We start from the raw sequence: 19,182 nt of genomic DNA on the forward strand, positions 1-19,182 counted from the left end.
AGGGCATTATAATACACGACGCTCCGCCCCACGCCGCCGTCTACACGCCGCGCTGGCTAGCCAGGCACCCAAGGTTAGTACACGCCCTATGATTAGTACGCGTCACTGTGGTTAGTGCATGCCGCCCTGTGGCTAGTACACGCCCTATGGTTAGTACACGCCGCACGACGCGCCGCCGCGCGCCGCCCTGCGCGCGCAGCTGGCTGCCGCTACCGAGCGCGCGCATCGGTTGCACGCTGCGTTGGCTAGCCAGGCGCCTAATGGTTAGTACACCGCCCTGTGGTTAGTATGCCGCCCTATAGTTAGTACACGCCGCCCTATGGTTAGTGCACGCCGCCTAATAGTACATGCCGCCCTATGGTTAGTTCACACCGCCCTATGATTAGTGCACGCCGCCTATAGTTAGTGTACGACGCCTTATGGTTAATGGTACTCTCATAGACAGCTCGCAAATACCCACTCGTTAGCTGAAGTCTGACAACTATCGGAAGTAAATAACTAAATATAAAAATTCTTGACCTAATGTATTTTATCGTTTCAGATTACCAAATGACAGATGAGTACTTCATCAAACCGGAAGGGGAGCTGCCTATACAGGTGAAATATTTACACATTTTTTTATTATGAATACTTGATAATTGTGAAATAACAGCAGGGCATATTTTAACGATGAATTATGTCGTTGTAGGAATCCTTGGGGAAGGTCTTTGTCTAGCAGTGGACGTCATTTGGTTGAAACGAACGAATGTATTAATTTAATATTTTTAAAATACGTTTGATTTATTTAAATAAATAATTTCGCAGGACCAACCAAGCAACGGAGGGTGATCGACTCGACGAGTGAACTCAAACCGACTACCGCTCACGCGATGACCACGACTAACCACAGTATACGCGTCACTAACCTGGCAAGTCCAACGCGACTAAACCACGATAGAGCTAAAACCATCCAGTTTTATCAAAATCGATCAAGCATTTACGCAAAAATCATCAGTAACGATTAGCAAATCGACAACCATTATAGAAACTGTATATTTTGTAATAATTGTTTTTTTTTTTCGTTAGCTTTACCAACTTGTAAGTACGAATCTAATGTAGTATTAAAAATATATGTTATTATTCCATACGTAAGTTAATGTGATCATTTGTAAATGGACAGGTTAAGAGAAAATGTATTTTTTCTTCGTAACGATATATGTATTTCATTTCTATATATTTTTCTTATTAATTTGAGTGTTAGAAACGTTGTAAATAACTAAAAAAGTAATAAAGTCACTCTTCCTGTTATGTATATTTTTTTGTATAAAAATACAGCACTTCGAAAATGTATATTGATCTTTGAAAGTATTATGTATGACAATATTGTTGATTGCAAACAAAATGTTGAATCCGCGACGACATTTCTGTTTATGGATGAGATTGTCTTTCGTCAAGAGTGTTTGAACCTAATATACATGAATTAAAATATACTTCATCTTATACTTAGATATATAAATTTGAATGTCTTGCGAACGGTGTGTAGTGCTTTTAATAGCATCTCATAACACTCTTGACTCGAATATACGAGATTAATATGATCTTCTATGTATAATATGTGCATCTGACGTGATTGGTCATTATATCGTTCACAATACGACAACGTAGTACCAAACGAGCTGTAGAGGCAAAGTAGGAGACAGCTAAATAAAAATAAGGGAAAAAATACATAAATTAGTTGGAAACGTATAAAAAAATAAATAAAAATATATAGCAAAGTAGTGATCTAGTTTGTGATGACTTTTCGAGTACACTTATCGCTTTTTATATAAAAACCAGTAACATAAGTATTATTAATAATAATCACATGTTTAAAACTTGCATATAACTTTTGTAGTTATTTTTCTCCAATAATAAACCTAATTTGTTTCTACAGTTCTGTATTATTAAGCTGTAAGTATATACGGATTAATATATAAATGTATGTTTAACACAAAGTGCCCTAAGACTATAGTACCTTGAATCATGCCATATTTAGTACAGATATAGCAGAGCGTGTTAACTGGACTGTATAAGCCGTTTAATATATAATTTATACAGGCATTCTTATATCGTATACGACTTTAAATGTATAATTATAAATGTAATACATATAAACTTCACTTTTATGATACGTATATTAATGAAATCATATTCATAAAATCCATTCTCCTGAAATAATTCAAAAGTAAAAACTTGCTGGTTTAAATATCTTTTTAAATACATTAATCATGGTAAGCATTATCGTTTTGTACTAGTTTTTATTTACGCCTGTATAATTATGTTGAGACATTATATTTTGAACAGCTTGTATAATTTACCAAATGTAAAACATGTACCTACTGTAAGATATCGCCATTTTAGCAGCGCAACGTTTTATATAAATATTATACACGTTTAATATGTGCATTATACAAATATATATTTTATACATTAGGCTAGGTTTAGACCAAATGAATCCCATCCATTTTCGTCTGCGTATTTGTATATTTATATATATCGTGAGCTTTCATAGGTTCTTTTTATTGTAAAATCGCTTGTATCTACGACTGTATGGCAAATATCACATTTTAAACAACTACGCTGTTTATCAGTTGTTAGCTTTTGTAAATTGTAATATAAACCATGTGCCTTTTTATTTATTTAAAGTTGAATCATTATACTTTAATCGATTCGAAATTATTTAAGAATAAGTTTTGTTTTATGATTTTAAATGCGTGTAAATTACCCTTATAATAATTTGTTATAATATTTCTTTAAATGTTTTCTTATTTTATATTTTAATAATGTGATAGTTGTCATTTCAGTTTATAGGATTTGATGGAATAACTATTGCCCCAACCATTCGGATATGTAACGCACCAATCGCTAACTTCGCTTCATACAATATATAAATTATATGACATGTATTGGAAGTCACCAAAACTTAGTGAATTGTATATTATACTTATATAACTAATATAAATTGTTTATTGTATCCAAGAATATGTGCAAAATGAGCTTTTACGTCTGTGTGGGGCGTTTAAACATCAAGGATCTTAAAAATAGGGTCAAATGCCCTGTTATAGTCCAAGTGACCCGACAATGGGTCTTCACAGTAGTTTATTTTGCGCATACTTTTGCAATGACCCGATGTATTCCATCGCTTCCTGCTCGCTTTAATAACACTGCGTACGAGAATATGTAATAAATAGTTAGTGGTATAAAATAAATACCGTTACATTCAAATGTATACCGAGTTTTCTTTCACTTACCTTTTCAAGAATCTGTCGAAATATGAGATTAATCTTAACCTTATGTCAACAGTATAGGGATCAATTCCGCAAAACGCATGTGTCGTATCTTTATTTTTGTCGTCAAAAAATGCATAAAGTCACAATTATTATTATTTTTTCTAACTGTTACAGTAAATACGTAAATAGTGTTACTCAAAAGGCAAACTACATAACTAAATCTACAATTCCTATACGGAAAGGAATTTCTAAACTACAAGGACTAAGAAAAGTAAAAATATAATGAAAAAAGTGTAAAACATGCTTTAATATTTATCTTAGGTTAGTAACAGCTTCACCCGTGTTGTTGAGTGCATTGAAAACCCTTGGTAATAAGAAATCGGTTGATTTCTTCCCACGTTGGCCATAGCTTGTGAGCACTGCCCTTCCTATTAGCTCTTATTTTAGTATCCCGCTACCTCAAAGCATAATATCAGTTACTATTCAAGGAGGGGAATATCTAAACTAAAAGGACAGGTCAACTAGGCACTAAAATAACGAAACTCACCTCAACACATTATCTGTGTGCTTACCATGAGTTTACGTTAGGTGTGCTCGCTAGCAACTGCGTAAAAAAAATGTCATTAAAATGTATGACATACTCTGAAGCGCCCCTAGCGGCTACTTTCGAGAAATAAAATCTTCATAGTTTTTTTTGACGTACTCGCTAGCGAGCACACCTAACGTAAACTCATGGTAAGCACACTGGAAGCATTGAGTACCAGCGTTACAACGAAAAGTTTTTTGCTAAAACTAATGATAAGGACAGCGTGGGAAGAAAACCAATTTGAGTTCGAAGCCGGCAGATGGCGTTAATTATTTGATACTTAGGCAGCCTAATATAATTGAAAATTATCAAAAAAGCTCAGACGTTACAAAATACCTACTTGTTAAATAAATTAGTTACCAATATCAGGTTTTGCATTACTAAGGCCCAGTTTTTTAATTCATGATCAATGAAAAGTGGTTAAATATCAGAAAAAAATGATTTTCGAACAATGGTTAGCTTGACTTTTAGTACATTTTTTAACTATTAGTTTACATTTTGTTAATATTTAACCATTAGTAGCAAAATTTAACAATTTGTTATTTTAACTACGAATCAAAAACCGGGCCTAAGTACTTACGTGTTAAAAAAATCTACGTAGGCAAGCATCTGCGGTTGCAATTTGTGGACTTCCAACAATTTCATTGGACATGCATTACTTCTATAGTCTGGACCGTGTGCACGTAGAATTTTGTCTAATGACCCCTAGCTACCCATCCTTATCGCTCGCGCGTAATTATGTTGCTATCGCGCTCGCACACTCACTGCAGGTGCCAGTCGCACAGTCGCGACAGCGATATAATTACGCGCGAGCGATAAGGATGGGTAGCTAGGGGTCAGTGGACAAAATTCTACGTGCTCACGGACCGGGCTTTACCTATAATACACTATCTACAGCAAGCTGAGAGCCACTCCTAGCAACAGTACCAGCGACAGGGCGGCTCGCTCGGCGCCGGCGTCCATCACGCCGTGCACGATTTCGTTCATGAAGTTGATGACGTGCAGCTTCACCTCGCGGACTGATTCCGTCTCGCTGTTGTTTAGGGAACTGGAATGAAAATTACATTTAAGTACATAGCTGGCGAGAGCAGTTAACCGGCACATAGCTGGCGAGAGCAGTTAACCGGAACATAGGTGGCGAGAGTGGTTAACCGGCACATAGCTTACGAGAGCAATTAACCGGCACATAGCTGGCGAGAGCAGTTAGCCGGCGCATAGCTGGCGAGAGCAGTTAACCGGCACATAGATGGCGAGAGCAGTTAACCGGCACATAGCTGGCGAGAGCAGTTAACCGGATGGACGACGCTTTAGACTCATGGGTCTAGTTACTGTCAGACTACAGGGCCCCGATTGCGCTAATTTATAATGTATCCAATTCAAGTTCAAGTTCCATCTCTTGAGATGAGAGACTCGCGCTCTATAATTTTAAATTCATTCCAGCTGATGTGCGATTCGGTATCTGGTAAAGTTCACGCGCAAACAAAGATGAAACAATTTTATGCAATTTCCATTAATTTGTCAAAAAGCTGATTTTCAATTGTAGTCCAAACGCGTTGCAGTTGATTGTTAGCGCGAGCCCCAACTATCTGCAATCGAGTAGGTATGGGATAGTTGGAGCTCGCGCTATTGCAGAGTAGGTATCTAAATTATCTAATCTAAATTAATATATAAGGAGAGTCCGGTAATTTGGACCAGTCTTTTTCAATCCCATTTTACACATAGTTTTCTTTTGTTTTTGCTAATGTTCATGATATGTAATTAAAGAGAAATTATTCAACTTAATATTTCATAGGTATTAATCAACACAATTGTTGTATATTTAGCACAAATCAACAAAACACGAGTTCAGAGCTTCGGTCCAATTTAGCCAACCGGTTAGATAATTTGTACCACAGGGTTACTAAATTGGATTTCAATAAATTTCAAGCCTATAAAAAAACTATGGCAAAATATTATACGATACATTCTTAACAAATTAGGTAATGAAAAGGAACAGTAGTTAATAACATAGACAATCGATATTGTTTTACACGTTATCACGATTTTGAGTAAAAGTTTTGTAATTCCAATTATCGTAACGCACACTTGTACCTAATGTACTTTGCCAGTCTTTTGCTTTCATTTTTTGTTAGTCAAACATAACTACGCTATTTTAACTTCAAAATATGATTTAGTTACTAAAAAAAAATTCAAAATCCTTTGGTAAAGTTCCATACAACTTGATGTGGTACAATTTAGCCGACTAGGTGATAGTGCTTTTAAAAAATCGGTAAAAAATATAGCTTATAAATACCGAAAAATGTTTCAAATAATTGTAATCCACACTAATTAACGCTTCTAAATAATATTTTAGAAACACCCTGTGATTAAATTTAACAAAATTACAAACTAAACATGCTTTGTCAAAAGTTACTTGAAAACAATGAAAAAATGCTTTTCAAAATAAAACACACGTGTTCGTTGTCCTGGCAAAAACCACATGGCCAATATTAATTTAATTTAGTTGTGTATCGCTGAGTGTTGCAATTACAGACATTCAATAAATACTTTACGAAATATGAGGGTGGTACAATTTACCCGGCGGTACAATATACCGAACTCTCCCCTATAACTCAAAGGTGACTGACTGACTGACATAGTGATCTATCAACGCACAGCCCAAACCACTGGACGGATCGGGCTGAAATTTGGCATGCAGGTAGATGTTATGACGTAGGCATCCGCTAAGAAAGGATTTTACAAAACTCCACCCCTAAGGGGGTAAAACGGGATCCACGTGTACGAAGTCGCGGGCGGCCGCTAGTATATCAATAAGTTTAAAGACCACTTTCTTACTAAATAATCCTGCAGTGCGATATCTCCGGCACAAAGTGCACAGGGGCGGTGGAACGCGCGTGCTCCGCTCCGGGGCCCATGGGGTGCCACGGGTCGAACTGCCCCTGCACGGTGATGACGCGGTCGGGCAGCTGCGTCAGGCCCCCGAAGAACAGGTTGGTGCGACTGATGCCGTACTGCGTGCGGTTGGCGTCGAAGCTGTGAAAATAAATTATTGTAAAAAAAAGTTCTAGGTAAGGGCTCTTTTTTCTTTACGAGATCGAATCAGAAATGAGGATATCCGTAAACGAACTAAAGTCGCTGACATAGCCCGACGGATTAGCAAGCTGAAGTGGCAATGGGCAGGGCACATAGTACGTAAAACTGACGGCCGATGAGGCAGCAAGGTTCTGGAGTGGAGGCCGCGTACCGGAAAACGCAGCGATAAAGGCGTATTTATTCTACGACTACTGGTTCGTAAAACGCAGCGTGGGACGTCCACCCACAAGGTGAACCGACGACATCATAAAGGTAGCAGGAAAGCGCTGGACGCAGGCCGCTACCAACCGGGCAGCATGGAAAGCATTGAGGGAGGCCTATGTTCAGCAGTAGACGTCCTATGGCTGAGATGATGATGATGATGAAGGGCTCTTTCCCAAGAAGTTATCCCGTTTTTTGCAGGATCTGTTTTTTTTAAGGACAAGGATCCCGTTATAGTACGAGAGGGGACCGTAAGATACCCTACGTCACTCGATACTAAGATAAACTCCCTGGTAAAATTGTTTGTACTCTCGGCCAAATCGGAGTTTATTAATTAATTGTTCCATGCTTAGTACAAGTTTTCTGAACTTATTGAAGTGACGTAAGATTTCTTACGGTCCCCTCTCGTACTAGTAGTACGTAAACGTGTTTTAAAAATTAACATTAACACAAACATCCCGTTTCGTCGTACAATTGTTTAAATTATTCTATTCGAAACAATAAGAAAAACATAATTATGCTGTTAGGTAACTAAATTTAATGATTTACTTAGTGACGTGCTCTATTTCGGTTGTAACATAATTATTTGTACCGAATTCCTCGAATTTCACTTACTTAATATTTAGCCTCACCCACTCTTGGCATAACTTTTAAAGATTCCTGGAAGATTTCTAAAAGGTATATAAGTAGATATAACCACAGTAATGGTTATCCATTCATAACGTAAAAATACCTAAAACAAATCATAATTATTCATCATCCCGCAATAACAAATGAATAATCACGTTACGTGCGTTTTTCAGTGGCATGATTTGTGGTAAAGAAATACTACAAAAGACAATTACTTGTTTATTTAATCAAAATAACGAAGTTGACGTACATCTTATAAATACCTACCTATTGTAGTAAGCTCACAAAGCGTAATGAAGGTATACCTACTCGTAACTCCCACTCGTAAATCAAGCATTTACTTAGTAACCTAACTTGATTCGTTATTATTTTTTAGTTTAGCTGTTTTTATAAAGAAATAGGTTCCTAATGTTTCATTTTTGGTTGTGGCGGGGTTAAACCTAAAGGGGGAGTTTATGTATAGGACCGAAATAAAAATAAAATCAGAATAAAAGCGAAAGGTCACTGACTGACTGAATCACTCACTCATCACGAAATCTCAGAAACTACAAGTGCTAGGAGTCTCAAATTTTGCATGGGGGTTCCTTTTAGTTAGAACATAAGTGCTCACTAAGACGGGATTTTGCAAAATTCAACCCATAAGGGGGTAAAACGGGATCCACGCGTACGAAGTCGCGGGCGGCCGCTAGTGTAGATATATACCTAACCGCATGGTTTTTGATGATGTTTTAGTTATTTTATTTGTAGTTACGCTACCCTGTAAAAATTAAGTGGTTTTTATGTATAAATAAAGCTAAAATCATTTCCTGTATTTTAAAGTCCATGATGAGTCTGTTTCTTCTGAATTATTTAATTTAATTTACTTACCGATGACACATTTCCCACGAATTCAATAAAACGTAATACTTACACGTAATTATTACAGAAACAGATGGTTAAAGACCTTTGAGACTTCAATTAAATTTACTTGGAATTGAGTGGAAGCTGATACGTTATTACTTTGTGTAGGTACCTATTATTCAAGTTTTAAGGCCCGTGTAGGCAGCGTGTAGGATATTAATTATTAAACAAAATACATACTGATTAATTAAGATGTCATTCACCTAGCTACTTTTAGTTTAATAATTATCTTTCTGTTTCGGAATTCGTCTTTCAGAAGTGTAAATGTCTGAAGCTTAATAAGTTTAGGCAGTGCCAACTATTTGATATCTTTCTGTTCCATCAAACAAAGTAGATTAAAAAAACTGAAAATAGAGACTAGGGACGGCGTGAAATGGTTTGCCAAAAATGTACAAAAAAACTCAGTATAGTTTAAAAACTAGAGGAATTTTCAAGGAAACTTTTAAAGTTCCCGATGTTTTTTTATTTTTTTATAAATGTTTTTGGATCTTTACTTAGTTGTTGCCTGAGGTAAGGGAGTGACCTATAAATGGAGATATTGAAGTCTGGTTAATGGGCTGACTTTACCCTTCACAATTTTTCCAATTTGTTTCTTACATCCTATATTCTTGCGCTTGTTCCTATCGAGTCACACCCAAACGAGTAACCCAGGATATAAGAGCTTTCATTATAAAGAAACAATGTATTAAAATACATAAAAAAAAAACAATATAATGAAGTACCTAATCTAAAGCTTACAGTAAAAGAGTGCTGAGGTGACTGGATGGGATTTTTTTTCCTGTTTTAGTGTGACTCGTTTGGAACAAGCGTATTCTTAATATACTTACAAGGAAGAGAAGAAGTCGGTGCACATCTGCTGGAAGTATTCCACTGGCACGCCGGAGCCAAAAGGCTGCGACTCGCCGGCGGTGGACTGGTACCAGCCGTACTCCACACAGGTCTGGTACAGCCACGCCCGGCCTGAGGGCAGAAGAATAAAAATCTATACTATTATGATAAGCGAAAGTCTGTTGTTTCCTAGAGCCAGTGCCTGAGGTATATGAGCAGCACGGAACGGGTGACATTGCCATAAAATTATGACGTGACAGAGCATACAAATCTGAAGTCTCGCTGACGTTTGGCGTCACAACAACACCCTTCGTGTGCCGTTCTTTAGGCACTGACTCAATTAAGCTAGACCTTTATTATCTAAAGCCTGGTCCGTGAGCACGTAGAATCCCGTCCAATGACCCCAAGCTACCCATCCTTATCGCTCGCGCGTAATTATATTGCTGTCGCGACTATGCGACGCGCGCCCGTGAGTGTGCGAGCGCGACAGCAACATAATTACGTGCGAGCGACAAGGATGGGCAGCTTGGGGTCATTGGACGGGAATCTACGTGCTCACGGACCAGGCTTTAAAACCTTTTCAGGGCACAAACACACGTCCCAAATATAGCTTGCCATTCACCACTTCGGGACTAAGTACGTATCGGCTGGTACAGATCAGTGGCGGAAGAAACATTGTTACCTTTTGGCATCGTAATCACTGAACCGATTTAGATGGAAGCTATAGAGACAGTTTGAGCCCCAAGGAAACACAGGATAGTTTTTTAACCCCGTCTCTAAAGGAGAACACGCGCGCGATACATTTATGTACTACGACGTCGTAGCACGTAGCTCTGGTACCTACAAGACAGCGAAGTTTGCTATAAATAGCTGTTAATTCTAACTTATAGCACAATGTTAGAATGAAAAAAGATGCTTTAATAGTTTAATATAATATGAAAGAAGCTTATTATCACATTCCCACGGCATGATGATATAATAAGTACACGTTTTTTTTCATAAGTCGCCTTTAAAATGATTAAACATGAACTTATTTTCCATTCAGTAAATCTAAGGACTGGCAGAGTCAGTTTTACTCGAAATAAATTGTAAAGCGATGCCAATTAGCACGCAATTGTGGCGATAAATACTGCAATGAATCACTTGTTGTCTTTTGTTCAAGCTTAGGTACTAACTACTCTGTTCTGTTATATAACCAGGATTGTACCAATAATGAATTGTGCTCCTTTATTCTCCTTATGATCCTCAATTAACTTTTTGCCAGGTAAGTTAGCGCATGTTTTTGTCTCCAAAACACTCTTTGGCGTGTTTTCATGCTTTGGATCAGGTCGTACTCTTGAGCAAGCTCATTCAACATTTCCACCTTGTGGGTGGACGTCCTAAGCTGCGCTTTCCGGTACGAGGCCTCCACTCCAGAACCTTGCTGCCCATCGGCCGTCAGTTCTGCGTACTATGTGCCCTGCCCATTGCCATTTCAGCTTGCTAATACGTTGGGCTATGTCGAGTTTAGTTCGTTTACGTTCTACATTAACTTAGGAAGGTAAAAATCGTTAATTATTTAAGCAAATCTTTTCACAAACGTCAACAACACCGTAACAAGTTGTTTCAGCAGATCAAGCTGACAAACGGCGGAGCAGCTGCCCCGAGCCTTAATGAATACAGAGGATTGTCGCCGGCGACGATCAGCAAATCAAATGTCGCTTGCGGACGCCACGCTACACGCTGCCGCGGCGGACGGCGAACTTGAAGTAGATAATTAAAGACATAACTGGAAACAAACATTTGGGAGTCTTAAGGCCTTATTTCTCACAACATGTCTTCTTATTTGTTTGTTGAACAATTATTCACCCAGTACAAACAACAAAATCCTAACAAAACCGGGATAGTTTAGCAAGTGGCTTCCGGTTACCAAATATATCGTGTAATCTAAACCATATCCTTTCGTGAATGTTAATAAAAGGCACAAGGTAATTGATATTAATTGTCGCACAAACAAAATCGAACACTTTACCTATTTTATATTGTTACTAGAACCACAGCCGTTACTAAAATAAACGAAATTATTAGTCATACAGTGTGGTCGGCAACACTTAAATAAATATAAAATATCACAAATACTCGCTACACTTCCAATCTATATGTCTCTTTTTACGTACAATGTTATCCAAGCTATCTATTAGCATGCATCTCCAATGCAGACAGCTTGGAACTTGGCGCTGCGCTGCCGTGCGCCAAGACAGATGTTTGAATGCATTCATTATGTTTTGGTTTATTAATATTCCGCGGATCAGATTGGAACTACCCGCAACGTCAACAAAGCGGAAACAGGCCGCGAAATTTATACAGTGTGAGTCACGTTAAAGTGTACATATGAAAATAGATGAAACTAGACCCATTTTTATCGACAAAAAAGAGGTCAAAATTTTTTTGAGATTTTTTTTTAAATTTTTTATAGAATTTTTTTCTTCCAATTACTTATTGTAAAGAAAACGTACGTATTATCTTTGTAAAACCAAAAATTGAAGGTCTCTATCCCTATCACAACATTTGCTATGATCGTTTGAACAAAGGCCTGCCACAACATTATTCTCCGCTAAAGGTACCTAGAGACAATTTTAATTTTAACTAAAATGCTTATTTTACTTCGAAATCTTTTGTTTTTATTTGAAATCTAACTTGTATTTATCAAAATTACAAATCTAGAGCCATTTTCAGTTTCGTTGTTAATAAAGCGTTGAATGGCGCGCCCGGAGAGGCTTAGTTCAAACGATCATTGCAAACGTTGTGATAGGGATAGAGACATGCGATTTTTGGTTTTACGAAGGTTATACGATAGAAAATAATACAAAGTAATAAAAACCACCGGTTATAGGGACATTTTTTGGCGAAATTTATCAAATAACCAAAAAAAACACGATTTTAAAAGCAGATTTTTTTCAAAAAGTGTCATTTTTTATTATTTTGTTGGCCTTTTTTTGTGTATTTTATGTATTTTTTTAGTATCGCCTGTTATTTAGAATTATTACTGTTTTTATTTTATCAGGATATACCGCTTAGTTTAAAAGTTATTACGTTTTCTTTGCAATAAGTAATTGGAAGAAAAAACATTCTATAATTTTTTTAAAAAAATCTCAAAAAATTTTTGACCTCTTTTTTATCGATAAAAATAGGTCTAGTTTCATCTATTTTCATATGTACACTTTAACGTGACTCACACTGTATTTTAAAAGCGAAACACTACTCACTGATTAATTACGAAATCTCAGAAACTATACCACCTACAAACTAGAAATTTGGCAGGTAGGTTCCTTATAAGGTGTAGACATCCGCTAGAACGGATTTTACGAAACTCGTAAAAACAGAGGCTAAAATGGTATCCACGCATATGAAGTCGTGGGCGGCCACTAGTCTCTTATTATGTAGGTATTTTAAATCATGGAGAGGTTAATTTTGTACAAATTCAAATTCAAATTCAAATTCAAATTCAAATTCAAATAATTTATTTGTGAAACACAGGTAAGGAGTATGATGTACAAACAAAAGATGTGTTCAAGCCGTGATCAGCCTTGTCGGCATACAAATGTTAAAGCGTGATTATAAATAAAGAAAAGTAATAATGAGCAAATTAAATGTCAAATCATAAATGTCAGTTTAATTAATTGTAAGATTAAAATAAATTAATGCAGGGCAGTCAATCGGATATTAATCAATATTAGATAAATCAAGGTTGTCAAGGAAGATATTGTAGAAAAACTATTTAAATTGTAGGAACTCATGCACTGAGTAAAAACTGTTACTGATCAAAAATATAAATAGCTTTTGTTTAAAGAATGAGATATCAGTGCACTCTTTAAGAGCCATTTTACATTTTCGTGCGAATTTCTAAGATTTCGGAAGCATGAATTACTATCTTAAGCAACACCCAGAGATTATTTATTAACTGCGAAATATAGGTCTATCCTTGTTGTTGACTATTAATGTAACGGATTTACTAAAACTCTTTTGCTTAATTCGCAGTGCCCCATCTCCCACAACCATTTTACGGAAAAATTGCCGCAGACTCATTTTCAAAGTCCTGTATCTATTATTTATGCTCGTATAATAAACTTAAAAATATGTAGCAATCATCGGACATATATTCTTGTAGTCCAATAATCAAACGGATTCTTGAATTTCATTACCATTATTGAGCAAAATCTAAATATAATTTGGCAAATTTTTAAGATTTACGTCACATTTTGATCGTAATTTTTGGTTTAAATACACAGCAATAACAGCAATAAAAGTATCCCAGAATAAAGAATATTCATTGGAGAATTGATTTCTACAGTTATTGTTTAAATATTAGTAACCACTTTGTCAAAATATTGATGTGAATATAACAGTATAAATTACAATGCGCAAGCCGACATCGATTAGTATGGCGCGAGCGCCCGTCAAGGCAGGACCTGTGTCATTTTTCCCGCCATGACGTTTACGTGCGTTCGTGTCGTGAAGCGGTGATTTATAGGGCGACCAAATATTTTTGATACTATGTCGAGAGGTCCCTGTTTCGAGTCGGCCGTTTGGTGTAGTGGTTCGAAACGGACTAATATGCCGAGAGGTCCCGGGTTCGATTCCCGGCTGAGCAGAAATTGAAATGATGAATTATAATTTCTTTGACGGGTCTGGGTCTTTAATAAATAAATTATAAAAAGTATGTAAGTAGTATATCCAATAAGCTGGCTAGCACCCTTAACACAAGCATATTAGTTGCTTACTTTGGGACTAGATGGCGCTGTAAAATTGTCCAAAGATTTGTTTATTTATTTATCCGCTTTGAGTTTTGTTTCGTGAAGAAGAAAAAGAAGCGTTGTATCGAGAGAGTTTTGTTGTTAAATCTATACTCAAAGAGGAAAGATTTGATTATTTGTTTGTTTGAAGGCAATAGGCTACGAAAAAAAAATCTTTCACGATTAGAATCCTAAATGTTTTCTATGTAGGTTATAAAATATTTTCAAAAACTTTAGTCAAAATCTTCAATTATTTGACGTTTTAATAAATATTTTATTGTTTTCAATACGATTTCTTTACTAGTTTTTAGAAATTCTACGATTTAACGAAAGTGTTTATATTTTATGCATAATTTATTAACTTCTAAAATATATTCTCTATTGATAGATGACGCTTCGTATCTTATTAAAATTATTACCTGACGAGGTTAAAAAGGTGTAGAATGTTATTTTGGATTTAACTTGTTTCCATAGAGATATAGAGAGATGCTAAGTAATGCGCTGAGTTCGAAACTCAGTGTCGCATTATTAATTCACACACACAAAGATATCAAAATATGTACTCATTATCCACTGCGATATCAGTATTCAACGTTCGAATAACCTTTAGTAGTATGCAAGCAATGTAAACTGTCATTATGCCGACGCTCCTGTCATCATTGCTTTCACAAGCAATATGTTCTGTTTTTGGGCATATTGTTGCGACACCGGCTCCGCCCCTTTGTCACTACAACAATAACTCATTACCCAGAAATTTTTTTTGGGTGATAAAACTGTAGTGGTGTATATTGTTATTCTGGTCGACGCCAGGGATGGATGAGCGTCCGCTGTCGCTGGCGACAGGGTCTTCTGGTTTAGGTCTCAGGAAAAATGAAATCCACTCGTAGAAATTAATAAACTCAGTGTATTCACGAGAATAATTACACACAGCACTAGTGCTCAGTTGAGAGAGACGCTAGAGACGTATTGGAACTGAGTGAACCAACAACGATCTTGCGATAGGAACATCCGACCCGAGTGATAGTTGAACACAGACTGACTAGTACCAGGCCTCTGTCATTCGCCAATGCCGGCCGAGATAATTACCTACAGCGCGCGACAACTCTAAGTTGCAAATCAGTCAGGGCCGCCACGCGCCTGTGTGTACACACGCGTACCTATACACGCTCGGTCGATCATCGTCGCAATCAAGGTTTATTGTTTCAACAGCACTGTTTTTCCTCTTTATAATGGAAAATCGTAATAAAATATTTAGAAATAATAATTAACTGTAGTAATTTAATTAATTAAAAATAACAGGAATTACAAACAAATGTGTTACAGAAAATAACTTGTCTACTAGACTTATGTATTATTTATGTGGTAACACATCCCACTACGTAATCCACATATTGATATATGAAACCATGTAATATAGAGCGAGGCAATTACAATTTTAGCTAATAAAAACATTAACTTTACTTCACCGTGTCTTGTTTCCGACACTACACCTTTTAAAACGTTTGTCCAATTTCGAATTATCGCAACACTGAAGTTTATTAATAGGTACTTTGGAGATGGTACGAAATACAAACACCACTAGATTAACGTTTACCAATCGTAAATACAATAAATGCTTCTTAAAATGAAGAATGTTCACTAATTTTGTTTTTTAGCTTTCTGTATTCTCTGTTAAAAATAAAAAATACACGTGAAAGAATTATTTCGATACGTCAATTAGTTTCCAAGATATTGAATTTTAAAAGTGCGGGCGGCGGCCGGCCCGCCATTTTATGCGCGTGACGTCATATTACAGTGACTGGCTCATATTTGTATGGGTGGAATCTTGCAAGCTGAATTAAGACCCAGTTCCAGGCAACCGATTAAGCTGAAATTTCGCAAACACATGTGATTTGGATGACCATGCAATATTATGATGACATGGAGCTAATCTGATGATGGAGCTGGAAGGTGGCCATAGGAACTCTATAATAAAACGACTTAAATGCATCGAGTTTGGGCTCGTTCGTTTTGTATTGATGAGTATTTTAATTCTATGTAGTAATCGGGGTCTAATGATGGAGCTGGAAGGTAATTCGCAATAAAACGACACAATCGCATCAAGTTTGGGTTTGGTTCAATTTCAATTTCTGTGATGGGTCTGGGTGTTAATATGTATAATAAGTTTGTATTTACAAAAAAAAAAAAAATTTAAGTATGTTTATATCCGTTTTCCAGTGAGCGGACGCTGTGAATGTACGTCACACGGGGTCACGTGACCGTCGGCGGGACTCAAATTTTAAGCGAACTTTGAATGCCTATAAAATCATAACTACTGGGTATTTTTGAATGAAATAAAAACTAATGTATTTGTAAATGTAAAAGCTTAACTGTAACATAGGTTTCAAGTGATTTTGCATACCTAGTAACATTCTCAATTAAGTTTTTATTTATTTTACTTTGCTTATACAACCCTGACGCTTGAGCTGCGAGGTAGATAAATTCTGATCACAAAAAAATTGCGCTCTTATGTGCGTAATATTACGGTGCGATTTCGAATGCACCAGGTTCGTTGGAAATTTTTCATTATTATTATTACCGTTAAAATGTCGGCATCTGATCAATTGCGATTTCTGTTGCTACTATTAAGTATTCTGTGCTAATACTGCTGTACTGTACTGTAAAGTTTCATCAAAATGTGTTCAGTAGTGTTTGCGTGAAAGAGTAACATACATCCTGACATCCACACAAACTTTCGTATCTATACATATATATAAAAGAAAGTCGTGTTAGTTACACCACTTATAACTCAAGAACGGCTGAACCGATTTAGCTGAAAATTGTCAGGGAGGTAGTTTAGAGCCAGGAGAAGGACATAGGATACTTTTTATCCCGTTCGAAATTAAAAAAAAAGTCTGCTTATTTATTGCCATTAAGGCGGAACAAAGTTCGCCGGGTCAGCTAGTTCATATTCATATTCATATTCATTTTATTCACTTCACAATGTACAAATATTAAAGACAGATGTTAAAAAAATGTTACATTGCTACCTCCCAGAGGTATATCGATACCTCTGGGCTCAAAGGTCGTAAAGGACAAAGTACGACTTTTCAGGAGAAGCAAAAAACGATTTTTTATTTTTTTATTCGACAATAACTTTTTTGTTTTTTGAGCTATTAAAATATGACCTAAGAAGAAAGTGCTTAGAATTCACAGCATTTTCTAAGGAAGTATTGAAAAACTGGACTAGGGCAGTATTTACTGAGATAGATTTCCTTTACACCCTCAAAATTACAATAAAAAGACCTTTACACCCCTCAAATATTCGTCCTAGGCAAGTTACTCAGGGCGTAAGTCTATTTTTATTTTACAAAACTACAAAATCAAGGTAATAAAGGACAATTTACAGAGTTTTATAGGTTTTCATAGGTCGTAACGGAACACCCAGGTAAGGTATTATGCAAGGGCAAATTGATAATTTAGCTTAAATATTTAATGTTTTATGGTATTTGATATGTAATATACCATTTCTTCACATATTTTTAATGAATTATAGTATTTTAAATGAAATCAAATGATTTTTCGTGGCTTCAAAATTTAATGCAAACAATTTATGAAACTATTATTTAAGCAAGCAGAAGTTTTCATATCTTTGAACTAGAAGATACCATTTCCGATATAAGAGCGATTTTAGAAAATAAATATTATGACGTTTTTAAATAAAACTTCATAATAATGTCTACTTTACACGAAAAGCCGAAACCAATTTAATTTTATTTATTTATTTAATCATTATTATTGTTTCGAAAAACTACAAATGGCAGACTTAATTCTATAGTCTGTCAACCAGTTGACCTTATGATACTGCAGATAGGATAGAATTATTAAGGACAAACGAAAACCAAACTATGATTATTCTAAATAGATTAAACATTGTTTTTCATAATAGCTTGAAATTAGGTCATTGTACTTGGTACAAAAGTAGAAATGTTAGGTACGTAAGATTACTAGTAGGAAGTTTTTCATTCCAGTAAAGTATATCCACTTACTTTTACATAATACAGTTTTTAAAAGCCGTAAAGCAGTTTTATTTTTAATATAAAAATATAACTTCGAAAAAAAGTGCATTCACGCTTTTTAGTTCATTAAGTCTCAACTGACACTATAGTACATATTTTCCCATGTTAAGCGTAAATATTTTTCCTACTAATTATACTTTATTAGCTGATCCAAATAACTTTAGAAACTAGACTTATTTATTATATTATAATTGTTACAGTCAAAACTCAAAAGAACGTTAGTCAAAATTACTAGGAAATCATTAAAAACAATTGTAAAGCGTAGCATTTGTGTGATTTATGCATACAAAACATACATACACTCGAAAAAACATAACCCTCCTTCTGCAGTCGTGTAATAATGACACCTTATGGTACTACAGTAAGGTGACTTCTTTTTCTCATCTAGCTTTTTCAAATTTGTATGATGACTATCCTAACTTAATTAGGTAATACGTTATTTTATAGCATGTTTTCATTTTGTTATATCATCTTTTAATTATCTTTTACCTGACAAATACCTAGTTTCGTCAAATATGAGAAATAATAAAAAGCATCATTACTTTACCCGATGTGGATAGATGTCATCATTTTTTAATGTACAAATCACACAATCGTTACACTCTAAAATAGTTTTATTACATATTTTTGATGATTTTTAGTTCTTTCATTTGTTCTAAACGCACATACTTAAATACAATATGAAACGTCTATAAAATTTACCTATTTAGTTGTTTTAATATCCTCTCTTTGTAGATTTTTAAAATATTTGTTTAGATAATCTAAGGGCGTAAAGGACAAATTATTTAGACTTTGGTATGAAAATTTGGGTTGTATAGGACAATAGATTATACTACATGTACATTATACGCCCAAAAATTTGTGAT

General features: G+C 35.6%; 1 protein-coding gene and 1 long non-coding RNA gene across 2 annotated transcripts in view; one reads left to right on the forward strand and one right to left on the reverse strand.

The window, feature by feature from the left end:
* Nucleotides 1–188: 188 nt before the first annotated feature.
* On the forward strand, nucleotides 189–3,247 carry LOC135084650 (uncharacterized). Its single transcript, XR_010259917.1, has 3 exons — nucleotides 189–263; nucleotides 542–597; nucleotides 805–3,247. It is a non-coding gene; the product is annotated as an uncharacterized LOC135084650 (long non-coding RNA).
* A 287-nt stretch (nucleotides 3,248–3,534) lies between these two features.
* Nucleotides 3,535–19,182, reverse strand: part of LOC135084383 (putative serine protease K12H4.7) — a 57,361-nt gene continuing 41,713 nt past the window's right edge. Inside the window, exons 9-11 of the mRNA XM_063979158.1 lie at nucleotides 9,486–9,618; nucleotides 6,670–6,867; nucleotides 3,535–4,882 (exon numbers count right to left, since the gene is read on the reverse strand). Coding sequence (XP_063835228.1) covers nucleotides 4,726–4,882; nucleotides 6,670–6,867; nucleotides 9,486–9,618 — 488 coding nt within the window. The 3' untranslated portion in view covers nucleotides 3,535–4,725. The remainder of the gene's footprint in view (nucleotides 4,883–6,669; nucleotides 6,868–9,485; nucleotides 9,619–19,182) is intronic.

This window comes from Ostrinia nubilalis, chromosome 26 (genome assembly GCF_963855985.1).
Source record: "Ostrinia nubilalis chromosome 26, ilOstNubi1.1, whole genome shotgun sequence".
NCBI classification, from domain to species: domain Eukaryota; kingdom Metazoa; phylum Arthropoda; class Insecta; order Lepidoptera; family Crambidae; genus Ostrinia; species Ostrinia nubilalis.